Source organism: Ursus maritimus, unplaced genomic scaffold, assembly GCF_017311325.1.
Source record: "Ursus maritimus isolate PB19 unplaced genomic scaffold, ASM1731132v1 scaffold_2, whole genome shotgun sequence".
Taxonomy (NCBI): Eukaryota; Metazoa; Chordata; class Mammalia; order Carnivora; family Ursidae; genus Ursus; species Ursus maritimus.
This window is the reverse complement of record NW_024424452.1, coordinates 67025756-67041842: the sequence shown is the minus strand read 5'-3', so window position 1 is coordinate 67041842 and position 16087 is coordinate 67025756. Positions and strand designations below refer to the sequence as shown.

At 46.3% G+C, this 16087-nt stretch overlaps 1 protein-coding gene across 1 annotated transcript in view; it reads right to left on the bottom strand.

Moving 5' to 3' along the window:
• Positions 1-16087, bottom strand: part of EFCAB2 (EF-hand calcium binding domain 2) — a 55374-nt gene that overhangs the window by 19973 nt on the left and 19314 nt on the right. The window contains exon 3 of the mRNA XM_040634489.1: positions 1710-1782. Coding sequence (XP_040490423.1) covers positions 1710-1782 — 73 coding nt within the window. The remainder of the gene's footprint in view (positions 1-1709; positions 1783-16087) is intronic.

Here is a 16087-nt window from a genome sequence, read left to right as displayed (position 1 = left end):
TTTATTTATAAAAACAGGTGGTGGGCTGGATTTGGCCCAGAGGTTGTGGTTTGCTGATTAAAATATACAAAAGGAATTAGGCTCCAAAGGTTCTGCTTTTCTATCCTTTCCAGGGGCATTTTTCCTTACTGTTTCACTTACTCTACTGAATTAGATGCAATAATTATGATTTCACTGCAAATTCATCTCCCAGTTCCTATCTGCTCCACAGCGCCAACTTTCCTCTTTCCCTAGCACAAATTCTAGCTTTGTCGATAAACACTGTCAAGCAGTGATCAACACCTTTTTTTTAAAAAATGTGAGGACCAGCTCAGGAAAAATAAGATTTTTTTTCCTCTGAGTAAAAATAGCTTTATTGGATCCCCAAATGGAAAAACAATGTAAAGATTTTGAGCTTTACTGAATATTTTTAAAATGCTAATGAAAAATCGGTCCTGCTTTTTAGTTACCAAGATGCTAATACGCGTGCAACAGAGCCGTCTTTCCAATCTTCCACTCCTTAACCGTGTATAGTGCTTTAGGATTCAAAACCCGTCTTCCAAAACATTACTTCATTTATCTTTGAAGGAGGTATCATCATAGAGAAACTGACACAGAGGTTAAGTGACCCACCCCGAGTCAATGCCGTGCTGGACACAAAAATCAACCAAATCCCACTTCCTTGCCTGCCTCCCGTCTCCTCCTGCTGGAAGCCTGGCCTCCACCGAAACACACACCCCTAGCTGAGCAGCTCTGAACGATTCTTCTCCTGGTGGGGGCCCGGGAAGCTCTGTTCCCTTCAGGCCTCTGCTTGGTTGAACTGAAAGCTGCACTTGATGTTAGACCAGACGCTTTTCTGGAAAACCAAACAGGGCATGAAGCTCTCTGGTCTCGGGCTGCTCATCACTGCTTTATGGGACAGTCCTCTCCAGAGACTCATCTACACCATAACAAATAACCATTTTTTTAAAAAAAAGAAAGACCGCTCAATCAACGTCAAGTTAGTTCTTATCATTTCATTATGTGTACTACTTGTTCCAAAAGTTAGTTTTATTTCCCCTCAATAAATATAAATTTCTTATAGTCTCTACATCCTGCTCTATCCCCTCTGAACTGACATTCTTCACTACATTCCTTTCATCTGTCAGTGTTCGCTCTGCAGATAGTCCCCTGCATCTGCTGGCCTTTCTCCAACTAATTCTATTTTAAGATTTTATTGATTTATTTATTTGAGAGAGAAGGAGGGAGGGAGGGAGGGAGGGAGGGAGGGAGGGAGGGAGAGAGAGAGAGAGAGAGAGAGAGAGAGAAAGCTCACGTGGGGGAGGAGCAGAGGGAGAGGGACAAGCAGACTCCCTGCTGAGCGCGGAGCCTGATGCAGGGCTCTATCCTACAACCCTGAGATCATGACCTGAGCCCAAAACAAAAGCCTGATGCTTAACGGACTGAGCCACCCAGGTGCCCCTCTTCAACTAATTTTAAAGAGTGTAAATAATATCTAACGTGGGCTCCTTACTTGAGCCATTGCGTTACTTGGTCAAAGCCATTTCTTCTAGATCGGATACGAGTTGTTGCAGAACTGCTGGCTGGCCGATCCGCAAAGCGGCACCAACGTCTTCATCAAGCACATGCATTAGCTTAGGACGTGCTCAGTTGCAGGGAAGGGTTTTCAGGTACAAGGAGCAGGGGGAGCAGAGAGCCCACCGCAGCAGCCCTGCCGCCGGCCCACTTACCTCTGCGATCAGGTCATGCAGCTCTCCTTCACTCGGGCAGCACCCTAGCGACCTGATAATTGTTCCAATCTCTCTGCAGGAAAAAATGGTCAATAGTTTCAGAATTTAAACTTCGAAAAGCAAGCACAGTGTCTCTCTAAACGACTTCAGGGCCGATGTAGCCCAGCAAACAAAGTCACTCGATAAGTTCTGCCCCATGAGGCTAGAAGATACTTTCCGGAGAAAGGAAAAGGCAGACAAGTGAACCAAATGGAGGAGAAAGAAGTGTTTGCATTGATTAGCAAACGCAAGCCCTGCCTTAGCCCAAACCCAGAAAGTTCTAGAAAACGTAAAGGAGGGGAGAGTAAGAAAAAGAAATGTCAGCCACTTACTGGCTGATTTTAAGTTAGTTAACTGTTTTTGCGCCTCAATTTCTGCATCTGTAAAACGGGGACAGAGGTTTGTGCTGAAGCACGGCCTCTGCTGTCGGATCGCTCGAGTTCACACTCCAGCTTCACACCCTGCTAGGCCGGGCAGGCTAATCTCTGGCTGCATGAGCCCGGCCGGTGGGTGAAACAGCGTCTTCCTCCAAATACTTAGAGCTGGGCTGGGAACACCTTCGGGGTGAAATCATATGAATACTGGAGTCGCAGAGTAGCCACTCCGTAAATATTAGTTACTCCCCGGCCCCCCAATAACGTAACTCAATTCAGCAAATGACCTAAGTATGAATTATATTCAGTATTCTCTAGATGCTAAGACAGGATTTGTTAGATTATTAAATAGTTCCACTTAAAATTATTAAAGTTGTAGTGTTTGAATGGGAACTTAATTTCACAAATATTCACTTAACTAGAATATTTCATTTCTTTACCATTCTGGATAATATCGGTGGTGTTCTATTTATTCCCTGTTTTACTGAGGAAACATTTTACATAAGAATGTCTAGGTTCTTCACTTAAAGAGGTTGCAGGATGAGTATCAAGAGGAAAACTAAAGGTCAGTAACCGCGGAAGATAGGATTAATTTTCGTTTACTGGATTTCCTTCACAGTAAAGGAGGGTCAACTAAACGGGTCATGTCTTCCTGTTTCCTACCTGCCTGAGCACCTTAGTCCTAACACTTGTGCCCTGTTTTTCATGCCCCCATCCTTCATGAAGGCAGGATGTGAACATGATCGTGGGACTAGACGCTGAAACAGTCTATAGGACTATACTTCCAAGAAGTCCCTAAAGGTGTCCCATGAATCCGGCTACCACCACCATAGTAAATATAGCATTGAAACATCAGACTCCTGCTGTATACGTTAGAACCGATAGTTAATGAGACAGGGACGAAAACATGTCTTGATCAGTATTCACAGATTTAGCCCCTCCATAATCTTCCAGGCCTCTCTGTGTGCATCGGAGAACCACAGGAAGTCCAGAATGAGAGGGACCCAAGGAAAGGCTGTCACCCTGCATGACCCGGGGAGGGGGGGGTCCTGGAAGCCCTTGCAGGCATGCCTGCAGGACAGTGGTCTCTACCTCCATCTGACTACTGAGCACTGGGCATGTGACCAGCCCAAGTGAAACCAGGCTGTAAGTGTAAAATACACACAGATTTCAGAAACCGAGTATGAAAAAAGAATGTCAAATATCTCACTGATATTTTTTCAACAGACACATGTTAAAATGACAATATTTTAGACACACGGCGTTGCATAAAACATAGCATTAAAATTAATTTTACCTGTTTCTCTTTTATCTTTAACATGGTTACTAGAACATTTTAAATTATAAATCCAATACCGCTATTTCTGGAAACGGCTAGGAATAGCTGCCGTCATGAGTCAGCCTGTGAGAAGAGAGGTATGCGGAGAGGAAAGTAGAATTACTTTGTGCTGTGTCAGCGAGGGGATCGATCCCCCATGTGCCTCTCCGAGAACCTGTCAACCAGCTTGGAACGAGCCCTTTGTCGCTGCCCACACCCAGGACATGGGAAGGATAAGGCACTAGCTAATGGGTGGGGCACGATCCACCCCCAGACGTGACACCTGCGACAGCGTGAGTGGGAAGAAGGTCTGGGCGGGAGACAGCTCTGGGAACAAAGCAAGAGAGCCCCTCTGAGAAGACTGTGCTGGCGGGGAGAAACCAGCCAGGGGTCCAGCAAGAAACCTCCAGAGACCGGCCCTGACCCAGCAGTCCAAGGAACACGAGCTGTGTTAGACCCGGAGGAAGGGGCCACGGAGGGCCAGGCGAGAACTTCGCAGATCCGCAGAGGGCCTGTCAAGGGAGCTAAGGAGAAACATGGGGACAGTAGGCGTCATCTTGGTGTCAAATGCTGCTGAAAGGTCGAGTAAGTTCTGAGAACACCTACTGGATTTAGGAAAGGAGATCAGTGGTGATTTTTGACGAGGTAAGCTGCCGTCGAAGGTGGCGGAGAATCTGATTGCACTGGGTCCAGGAGGATGGACATGTGAAGTGAAGGGGAGGAAGAGATGTCTGGAGGGGACATGGGGTCAAGGAAGATTCTGTAGGACCAGAAAGGTGTTGGTGCTTGGATACGGATGGGCCTGGGCCAGGGCCGAGAGGGCCGGACAGGGCCTGGCTCTCGAGGGGCGCTCAGTATGCACACAGCCTCCCCCGTCCCCAGGTCCTGCCACCACCACCGGCAGGCTGCTCCCTGTCAGAGGGTGGCTGGTCCTTCCTTTCAGCCTAGAAAGTTCTCTCTCCCTTTCAGCTCCGCTCTGAAGGACCCTTCACCCTCGTCACCTCTTCTGAGTGAATCCAGCTAGACTGTCTCACTCCGCTGAGGGAGACCACAGAAAACAAAGCTCGCGTCGTGTCCCCCAGGCACCAAGCTGCTTCTCTCTAGCCCTAAAGCACGAAGTCCTGACGGCCATTAAGAGGAAAAGACAAAGCATCTTCAGCTGGTGAGTCCACAGCAGCCTAAGGAACAATACGATAACTCGAGCGCACCTGTTCCCTACAAACTGGCCCGCGAGCTGCGTTTAGCAGTTAATTCTCCAGCACGCAGCTGCTCAGTATTCCCAGTCAACCCTTCAAAGTAGCCAGTTACCCTATCCTAGATTCCGGGCCCCTTAACTTTCCACCCTGCTCGCTCGACTCAGCCATCCATCATCTCTTGCCTCAAGCTCCCCACCGCGGACGCACCTGTCCCCTGCTTCCCCGAACAGACGCAGGCGGTTTGGGCCCCGCCGCTAGGCCTCCTAGCACCTGCCGGGGCTGTGGGGACTGAGCCCGCACCCCGGCCTCGCGGACGACAGCACGGCATTACCGCGCACAGGGCCAACGCTGCAGAGCCCAAGGCCGAGGCGTGGTGGGGCCAGGGTCTGCGGAGAAGCCTCCTCCTGGCTTGCAACAACACCTCTCTCTGCGTGCTCACGCGGCAGCCAGCCAGCCAGCCCGCTCTGGCTCTCCCTCTCCTTCCTCCTAAGTGCACTCGTAAGCCCATCTGCCGTGTTTCTCGTCCTGGACACGCCTGCCTCCCACTGGGCATCTTCATCCTGTCCTCTACTAGCTGCCTCCCCTGTCGCCCCGAAATACTCAGACATCTTCCTTCCTGATCTTTAAGACATTTCTGAGAGGTGCCCAGCCACCTCCACGCATGCTCCCTCCGCTTCCTTGGCCTCCCCAGCCCTTGTTCTCACTACTCCTCTTGCACCTGTCAGCCCCCTGCCCACCGTCCCCTCCAGGCCCAGCTGCTCCGCGGACCTCCCTGCCAATCACTCAGTCTATCCTGCCTCCGTGAGCCTCCCCACTCCTGCCTCCCACGGCCCCTCAACTGCCCCCGGCCTGGACCCCTGGTTGCAGGACGACCTCACTGTTAAAACCGTTCCTGGAGCCTGAGAGAAGTAGCTCAGGTCTGGACAGAGAGAAGGCACCTGCAGGGGGGATGGATGGCGGGGGGACAAGTGGCAGCTCTGGAGGGGCACCTGCAGCTCCTGGCCAGCCCTCACCCAGCTCACACTAGGTCTCCATGGATGCCTCTACTCCTCGCAACAGCCCCTGGGGAGGGGGGGGGGCTCATTCTCTCCATCTCACAGACAAGGAGACAACCCTGGGATATTCAGTGACTTGCCCGGGGCCACACACAGCCCAGCGTTCCAGCAGTGACCACCCAGGAGCAGGGGGCCGGGGCTGCAGGTCCGACCAGGTGGCAGGACCATGAGACAGCGGACTAGCTGACCTTCTGGCTGGGAACCGACAGCTCCTCTGGGACTTGGAGAAGGAGCCGTCCCCGCAGACCCCACGGGCACACTGCAGGGGAGCGCTGGCCACACACAGACACGCAGGGTTTGGCTCTGCTCCCAAGCGCTTCAAAGATTTTTACCCACTCACACCTGACGACAGCCCTGGGAGGACCGCCTACTAGCATTCTACCGATGAGGGAAACGGGGGCACCGAAGGGTTAGCTGACTTCCCCGGGATCCCAGTAAGTCGTGACCGTGGGACCCACCCTCTTCACCCCTGCGCGCCACTGCCTCTCGGAAACCCGGTCAAGGAAGGAGACGTACAGGAGGGCTTGACTGTACCGAGGCAAGCCGAGGCTCCACCCTACGGGAACCTTGAAGAAAGATCCAGGGCTCAAAACTGATGACCCGGGGGGCAGATTTGGCCGGCAGGTCAGGTCACGCTCAGCACAGTGTTGGTCTCTTTGTTTAGGTGGGCCACACGTGCATGTCCTCAGAAGGGTCCCTGCCTGGGCGCCTCCCACACTTATGTCACGTGGGGGAACCCCAGGGGGTTCCCTGGGGGAACCTGGGATTATCACTCCTGGAAAAGAGCCATTTTGTACTATAAGAATTTACCTGCAAGAAGCAGGGGAAGGAGCCAAGTGCGCTCTTAAAGTTCTCCCCAGCTGCTCTGATTCTAAGATTGTATTACACACACACACCTGTGGCTTATGGACGTGAATGTTCTAGTTCTTAAAGATATACACTGGAGTATTTGGGGGAAAAGGTCGTAATGTCCACAGCTTATTCTCAAATAGCCCTGCAAAGTTAAAATAATAATAAAATGTGTAAATGTGTATACAGTGTAACTACGTATGTGTACAGATTATAAAAGAGAGAACACAGGCAAAAGCCAATGCGGCCAAACGTTCATAATTGGCGCATCTCTGTGACCGCGCACAACAGTTCCGTGGGCCACTCCTACTCTTGTCTGTAAGTGTGAAATTGTTTAAAAGTTTTCATTAAAAACAAAACAAACAAGAAGTGGGCACCTGGCTGGCTTAGTCGTTAGAGCACAAGACTCTTGATCTTGGGGTCACGAGTTCAAGCCCCACACTGGATGTAGAGATTACAAAAAATAAACGAACTTTAAAAACAAACTAACAAGATAAGCACATTTGGAATGAGAACCAAAGTAGTAAGAAGTGATAACAGAAACCCTGCCTCATATAAACTATTTAAAATAATCAGGCATATACCATTTATCATTTTGGCTTCAGAACAGGTAAAAGTATTTGGAGAAGACAGAGCCCCGTTCGTCCCTGACCCCACGGAGGAAGGCAGCATGGTGACCGTGACCAGCTCCGGCAAGAGGAGGGAGGGGAGGGAAATTACACGAGAAGCAAAACCGCTTCTGAGCTCCTCTTGTTCTTACAGGTTCCGAAATACAAGGCCGGAGGGACAATCCCAAGAGCTCCTCTGGCGTTAGGATTCTGATGCCAAGAACACAGGAATGCAGGCGAAGGGGTCACATGGGCCTCCAGAACCCCAGATGGTGCCAGGATGAGGCTGGGGTCCTGGCCATAAAGGAAGAAACCACGGAGCTAACCTCAGCCTCAGGAGCAGTGAGTGTGCTAAGAAAAACGGAGAGAAGAAAGGGCAAGAGAGAACAGGAGGCCAGAAAACCATGAGGCCATGAGCTCCTGAGAAAGGGACGGGGGCTAGAAAGGAGGAGAACCGAAAAGGAAAAGGGGAGAAGGAGGCGAAACTGTAGCTTTCAGAGACAAGGATTAGAAATTCCAAATCTTCACGATGAAAATAAAAGACAGAAGTTCAGAAATAAGAAATAACAAAGATAGTAGACAACTGGAACATTAAACAAAACTAGGAAATAAAGCGACATAATTACACACCACATTAGGGCTGATTAACCTATTTCACTTCTAAATGGGAATTTGAATCAAGTGAAATGATTGAAAATTATTTTAAAGTAACTTTTAAGGGGCGCCCGGGTGTCTCCATTAAGCATCTGACTCTGGATTTCAGCTCAGGTCATGATCTCAGGGTCCTGGCATCGAGCCCCACATCAGGCTCGGCACTCAGCATGGAGTCAGCTTGACACACTCTCTCCTTCTGCCCCTCCCCCTGCTCATGCTCTCTCTCTCTCTAAAATAAATAAAATCTTAAAAAAATAATAGACTAAATTTTACAACGATTGTAACATTATTAAATCATTAAAATATTTACAATGATTAAAGTAACCTTTTAAAGCAATCAGTTAGAAACTTCCTGAAGTCAATGTAGTGAAATAAAACTAAAATAGTTTTTGAATTTTAGTAATTCCTTCCGAAGTCTTTTTGTCCGGATTTTGGAAGAGAGCTTGGAGAAAAGGCAGAAACAAAGTCATTTGTGTACAATGGTGGGTGTGCTCTGACCTACGGGCTCCTCAGGAGGGAAAAGCCCTGATTAGCAGCATTTGCATTTCCATCAAGTCCACAGACCCCAGGGGCCAACTTCAAGCTGCCGGAGCTGGGGGAGGAGGTGGGGAGAGATGCCCCCTGGGCCCCAGCACGCCACAGCCTGCGCCCCCTCCCCCCGCACGCGTGTACTAACAGCCTCACACGCGTAAGTCAGAGTAAAACATGGTACTGCAATTAGAAGAGGTCAACTTTGAGTATTTAGTAACTTTTCATTGCTCACAAACACATTCCTGCTGCATTTTATACAGAACAACCTGAAAAAGTATAGATGACTTCATGAGTTTGCGTGTTGTCCTCGTGTGGGGGTCAAGCTAATCTCTGCGTCCGTCCAATGTCACTGTAAGCGCTGCCCAAGGGAGCGCCTTGGGTTTTGAATATGATTTCCTTGTAAGTTCATGCAATTTACTTTTTACAGTAGTGAGTCTGTAACACCGGCTTGCAGAATTCCTCAGAACTTATCAGCTCTTGTGAGCCGGTTCCAAGTCAGCATGGTGTGGATCCAACACTGATTCCCTGAGACCCAACCACTCCGTTCAGACAGCTCCTGGCCCCGGGTCCCTAGACAGGTTCATCTTCCGAACAACCCACTCAGTGTTCTGCCCTGCATACAGGACACAAATTAAATACACTCCATGTAAACAAACACAAACACAAAAACACATTTTTCCTTTGGAAAACTTTTTTTCTTTTAAATCAATTTCATGGGATTTTCTTTTTTTTTTAATTGATGACACCTCAATTAAATCAACTGTTTCATACAAAGTCTAACGTCTGCAGAGCCATTCCCTTTGCTGGAGTGGATATTATCTTACACTAATAAGAACTACAAAGCAACTCCAGAGGCCTTTATGGTTCGATGCTAAGAATCTGTTTCTGCACTGGCACTGTATGTAACGTAGTAAACATGGGGACAAAGTCGCTTCAGAACACGAGTCCCAGTAAGTCGCCCAATAGAGGCATCTCCCTTTAATTCAAGCACAGCAAGTGGGACCAGGCCCAGGCTGGTCCCCCGCAGGCCTTCGGCGGGTGCAGTATCACGTTCCTGACACGAGGTGGCGCCAGTGCCACGGAGCTAGGTGGTGAGTCCTCCATTTAAGGGCAGTCTAAGGTCAAAACCATTCTAAGTGAAGACCTGACTCAGGACAATGGACCCAACTCCAAGGAAAAGAGCAGGCAAAACACTTTACCTCCTCTATGGAAAAGCTGATATTCAGCTAAGTAAAAGGAATGTTGAAAGCAATTCAAAACTGTCTAAGAAGGAAGAAAAGCAGGATTTGAAAATGATTTTCATTTATTTCATAAATATTTGCCAAACACTGCCATGTGCCAGGTACTGTTTACGGCAGGGCAGACAACAAAAGGAAGACCTTGTCCTCACAGAGGGTGTTTTCACAGACGGATCTTCTTTTGCAAAGCTGTGAAATGAAACCGAAAAAATGGCTAACCCTCCTTATTCAGGCAAGAGCCCTACTCAAAAAAAAAGGCTTATTTTCCTTAAGGGCCCTCTAATCAAGTGAGGATCATTTTTCCACTGCTAAAAGATGCTTTCCATAAAGCTCTGGGTTTTAACTTGTTACGGTGTTATTTCTCCTACCGTCCTATGTGCTAGAGTTTGCAGCCCCCAAGTGAAGAACTCGTCTCCTGTGTATCTCAGAAAAAAGCTCTATGAACTATCGGATGCCACACAGATAATAAGTAAGTTAGTGGCATCTTTACTTTTACCCTGGACAGCCAAGTGGGGGAGAAAGCACGCACACACAAGTCCACGCACGAGTGTCAGGCAGTGGTAACCGCTAGGAAGAAATCTCCCCACCATCATTATTCTCACGACTGCATTAGCCTGCTGGGGCAGCCCCAACAAGCCGCCACAGCCTGCGGGAGCTGACCCAACAGGGACTTATTTGCTCACAGCTCTGGAGGCCAGGCTGGAGGCCGCGGCAGGGTGGGTTTCTTCTGAGGCCTCTCCCCTCGGGGCACAGACGGCCCCTTCTCCCCGTGTCCTCACACTGTGCTCTGTGTGCACGCGTCCCTGGGGTCTAGGTGCGTCCAGATTGCTTCTTATAAGACTGCAGTCAGCCTGGATCTGGGCCGCCCTACGGTACTTGTTTTACCTCAATCCCCTCTCTAGAGACCTTCTGGCCAAATCAGGTTGTAATCGGCTGTGCTGGGCATTAGGGACATCACTTCTGGGGGACACATCGGGCCCATAACAATAACCGTAATGACTATTACACGCCTACCACCACCACCGTTTTCTGGCCACCACATCTCACCCGGACCACGGAAGTCACCCACATGTAGTCACTGTCTCGGCTCTCACCAGCCATCTGCACCTACTCTCCCAGCCATCAGAACCATCTTTTTTAAAAAAATGAAAATGATAGAACCCTCTGGTGGCTTCCCACAGCACTGATAACGTCTGTGGGGCTCTACCTGGTGTGGACCTGCCAATCTCCCTGACTCGGTCTCACACCCTGGTCTCCAGCGCCCGCGTCGCCGCTCCCACACGCTAAGGGGACCTTTATATTCGCTCTCCCCCCAGTTCTTCACATGGCTGGCTCCTTCCAATCTTGAAGATCTTAACTCAAAAATGACCTCCAGAAAAACTTTCCCTGATCAGAGGTCTATCATAGAGTTTCCTCCCACCTCGCCATGCCCCCATCCGCTAATGCATCATCCCCTTCTACCTTCCTTAAGCATTTTATAACACTGTCCTGTTTTATTTACTTGATAGCACTATCACTATCTAAAATCTGTTCCCTGGTATATTGTCTGTTTCTTCCTTCTAAAATGCAAGCCGCAGGGGGCTCAGCTGGTGCACTGGCCAACTCTTGATTTCAGTTCAGGTCATGATCTCAGGGTTGTGGGATGGAGCCCTGTGTCAGGCTCCGTGCTCAGTGGGGAGTCTGTTTAAGATTCTCTCTCTCCCTCTCCCATCCCCCTCCCCTGCTCTCTCTCTAAAAAAAATACATAAAATAAAATAATAAAATAAAATAAAATATAAGCTCCATGTGGACAGAGGTCCTTCATTGCTACATTCCAACACTTAGAAGGAACTCACATATAATAGGGACTCGGTATATATCTGTCGAATAATACATGAATTTGTAGAACACTTTACAGTTTGAGAAATGCCTTTCAATTAAAAAGAACTTTCATCTGTATTCACTCATTTAATTCTCACATCCATCCATATTATAGTCCCCATTTTAAAAATCAGGAAACTAGCACTTGGAGAAGGCATTTGACTCACGCTCCAGAACGTAACCAGTATATGGGGCAAAACGGGAAGGAGGGTCCACTGCCTGACTCCTGAGGTTCTGTTCAGCACTCTTTGCAATAACGTCATCTTAGGACGAATCAAGGTGGTTAGTGTGATTTGAGGTGAAAAGCAGTGGCAGAGAAAAAGACCCGGATGCGGAACAAAACAAACGTGGCTTTTGCCTATTTCTCATGGATGTTTTGGTTATAATAAGGGTTTAATAAATGTTTACTAGATTCATTAACTAAAACATTTTCCATTGTTGTGAAAGGTCTAAATAATTCCAAGTTCTGTATTACCAAATGGCTGCTCACTGTCTAAACACAACCAACAAAAAGCTCACTGTCCTGGAGCTTTCTTTTTACAAAATAACACTGAAACACCGTTTGGCAAACACGACAGTAACCGTTGTTATAAGTAAGATCAATCAATGAATGCTAAAATCTGTGGGCAAAGTTTAAGGAGAAAGGATATTTTGCAAAATCTTGCAGTATCTCCCCCAAGCTATTTACTAGTTACCAAGGGAAAAATAATAACTTCATAGTGGGAAAACTTAAGCAAGTGAACAAGGTTAACATCACCAGTAATCGAGACCTAATCCCATCAAGAACCTCCTGACATGATGCTCTGAGAAGAATACAACATCACTCCTCCGGTATTCCTGCTAAAAATGCCATCACCTTGATGTGTGCACAAGAGCACATCAGATGAGCCCAAACCGAGGGTGCGCTACAAAATCACTGAGCAGCACTTCTCAAAAGTACCAACGGCACAAAAGAGAAACACTGGGGAACAGTCACGGGTTGGAGGACTGAAGAGCCTTGACAACTAAACGTGACCAGGATTCCGTCTTGGCTCCTGGAGGGAGAACGGACAGCAGTGGGAAAGCCGGTGAAAATCCCAGATCTTCGCTTCGGTAATCGTGCAACGTCTAGTTAGGATGTGACCATTAGGAGAAGGTGGGCAAAGGAGACACAGGAACGTTCGGCACTGTTTTTTGTTTCTGTATCTCTAAAATTAATTTCAAAATACAATGTTTTTAGAAACACTGAGAAGATTAAGTTTTAAAATAACTTTTATTTAAAAATTTTGAAATAAAATGTTTATTTTTAAATAATAATTTATGCCTTTTTCTCTATGGTCAAAGAATGGAGAGTTCTGGTTAATCAGATATTTTTAAAGACTTAACATTTTTACACCTCAGAGATATTAGCCATTTTTAATATAACGTTTTCTCAGATAGTCGTTCATCTCTTGATTTTTTTTTTGAAGGTATTTTTGCTTGAAATTTTTGTGATGAGGCTGAGTGTGTCAATCTTTTAACTTTAGGATTTTGTTGCGAGTCATTTTCCCCATTCCAAGTTCATAAAGAAATTCATATATATATATATACACACACACATTTATTTAAAGATTTATTTATTTATTTGAGAGAGAAAAGGCACAAAAGGGATGAGGGGCAGAGGGAAAGAGAATCTCAAACAGACTGATGGGCAATGAGCACAGAACCCAACACAAGGCTCGGTCTCACCACCCCGAGACCACGACCTGAGCCGAAACCAGCAGTAACTGACTTCTCCCCCATTTCATGAGGGAACTCTCCGCATGCACTCGGGAGTATTTCTGGAGTTTCTGTTCTATTTCATTGTCTTTTATGCCACACTCTTTTCAGTGTAAAGGATCTGTAATGTTTTGTTCTCAAAGAAAGCTAAACTCGCCTCCTTTCCCTTCTTTATTAACAATTTCCTGGCTATTCTTGCGTACTTATTTTTCATATGAACATGAAATTCACTTGTGTATCTCCAGAAACTGGTATTTTAACTGTGGCTGTGTTGAATTTGTAAGCTGATTTAGGATTACTTGACATCTTTAGGAGTTCAAGTCTTCCTGTCCAAAAAACATGGTATGTCTTTCCATTTGTTCATCTATTTTTAGATCTTTCAGGTTTCCCTAAGCTAGCATTTGTAATTTTTTTATGTCTATAAATTTCAGCTTGTAGATGGGTCTTTCTTATCTTCCATTATATATCACCTATATATGGGTGGTCATTGTATAGTTGAAGGCTCTTGATTCCTGTGTATTAGTTTTATTTCCTACTACTATGTATCAGACTTTTTTTTTTTCCTGAGGTAATTCTTCCATTGGGTCTCTTGGGTTTTCTAGAGATTTCATATCTGCGAACGGGAACACTGCTCCTTCTCTCGTCTATCTTTTCTACCTTCTACCATGTCATGTCCAATGTTTATGCCTCCATCCTGACTTACCTCTTTGTGTTAGCTAAAACCTCCAATACTAAATTTGGTGCGCCTGGGTGGCTCAGTCGGTTAAACGTCCCACTCTTGATCTCAGCTCAGGTCTTAACCTCAGGGTTGTGAGCTCAAACCTCGGGTTGGGCTCCATGCTGGGCATGGAGTCTACTTAAAAAAAAAAAAAAAAAACTAAATAATAATGGCAAATATGGGTATTCTCATTTTGTTCCTAACTTTAACAGAAATGTTGACTGTCCTTCCTCATTAAGAAAGAAACTAGAGGGATGCCTGGGTGGCTCAGTTATTAAGCATCTGCCTTTGACTCAGGTCATGATCCCGGGGTCCTGGGATCGAGCCCTGCATCAGGCTCCCTGCTCAGCGGGGAGCTTGCTTCTCCCTCTGCCTCTGCCTGCCTCCCTCTCTCTCTGTGTCAAATAAATAAACAAAATCTTAAGAAAAAAGAAACAAACAAACTGGATTTTAGGCTAAGATACACATATTTCACGTGAAGATATACATATTTCCAGATCTGCTTTACTGAGTGTGATGGTTAATTTTATGTGTCAATGTGATTGGGCTTCAGGGATGCCCCTAGAGCTGGTAAATATCATCACTGGGTGTGTCTGTGAGGCTGTCTCCAGAAGAGATTAGCACTTGAATGGTGGACTGAGTAAAGGAGATTGCCCTCACCTATGCAGGTGGGCATCATCTAATCTGACTGGGGATCTGAGTACGAAAAAAAAGGCCGAAGAAGGGCAGATTTGCTGTCGTTGCTTGAACAGAGATATCCATCTTCTCCTGCCCCTGGACATCGGTGCTCCTGATTTTCTGGCTTTTGGACTCAGACTTGACACCATCAGCTCCCCTGGATTTCAGGCTTTCAGACGCAGACTCAATGGCTCTCGCCTGGTTCTCCAGCTTACACACACTGCTCATGGGACTTCTTGGCCTCCATAATTACGTGAGCCAATCCCTATAATAAATCGCCTTTTCCCCTCTCTCTATATATAAATATATAGATACAGACGCAGATACAGATGTAGGTATAGATGATACAGACATATCCGACTGCTTCTGTTTCTCCGCAGAACTCCGACATATTGAGTCTTTAAAATTATGAACGTGTGTTGAATTCTGTTGAATGTCTCTTGCGTGTCTATAGAGATGATTCTACGCTATTTCCTCTCGGATCTATTAATATAATTAAATATATTAATACACTTCCCAACATAGTACTCTTCTTTCATTCCTGGAATAAATCCCATTTTGCTTTAATATGATCTTGCATTTTGGTGCTGGCATATCACTTATAATCTTTATATAGATATTCATAAGTAAGATTGTTCTGGAGGGTTTTTTAAATTAAGTTGTTGTTATCTGTATTATACTTATCTCAGAAAAAGAATTTGGACTTTCCCTTCTTTTCTTATTTTCTAGAAGAACTTGGTACAAAAGTTTTTTTCAGGTTTGATAGAATTCTCCCATGAAAGCATCTGGATGGATGTCTTTCGGTGAAAGAGCTCTTTGAAAACTTCCCTATCGATTCTATGGAAATTAGTACATTTAGATTTTCTATCTTTACTGGGATCCAGTTTTTGTTCATTTCTTTTGCTTTATTTTTTTGTCACTTAACTTTTTTGAAGTCTATAACTCAGTGATTTTTAGTAAATTCACAATAGTAAGCAGCCACTACCACTACCTAATCCTAGAGCAGTTCCATCACCCCAGAAAGGATCCTAACCTGTTAGCAGTCCCTCCTCGTCCCCCCTCCCCTCACCTCCTCAGGATCGCTAGCAACTGTCCTCTCCATGGATTTGCCTACTATGGACATTTCCGAGAAGGGTCATACTACACATGGCCTTCTGTGTCCGGCATCTTTCATATGGCATAACGTCTCCCGGGTTCACCCACCTTGTAACATGTGTCAGTTCTCCATTCCCCTTTGTGGCTGAAGAATATTCCGGTTTATGGATATGCCACATTTTGTTTATCTATTCATCAGCAGATGGACACTTGAGTTTTTCCTTTTCGGCTATTAGGAATAATGCTGCTATGAACATTCATGTACAAGTTTTTGTGTGAACATAATTTTTCATCTCTCTTGGGTATATGCCCAGGAATGACATTTCTGGCTCATATGGTAACTCTGTGTTTTAACTTCTTGAGGAACCACAAAATTGTTTCCGAAAGTGGCTATACCATTTCACATTCCCACCAGCAGCATATGAGGG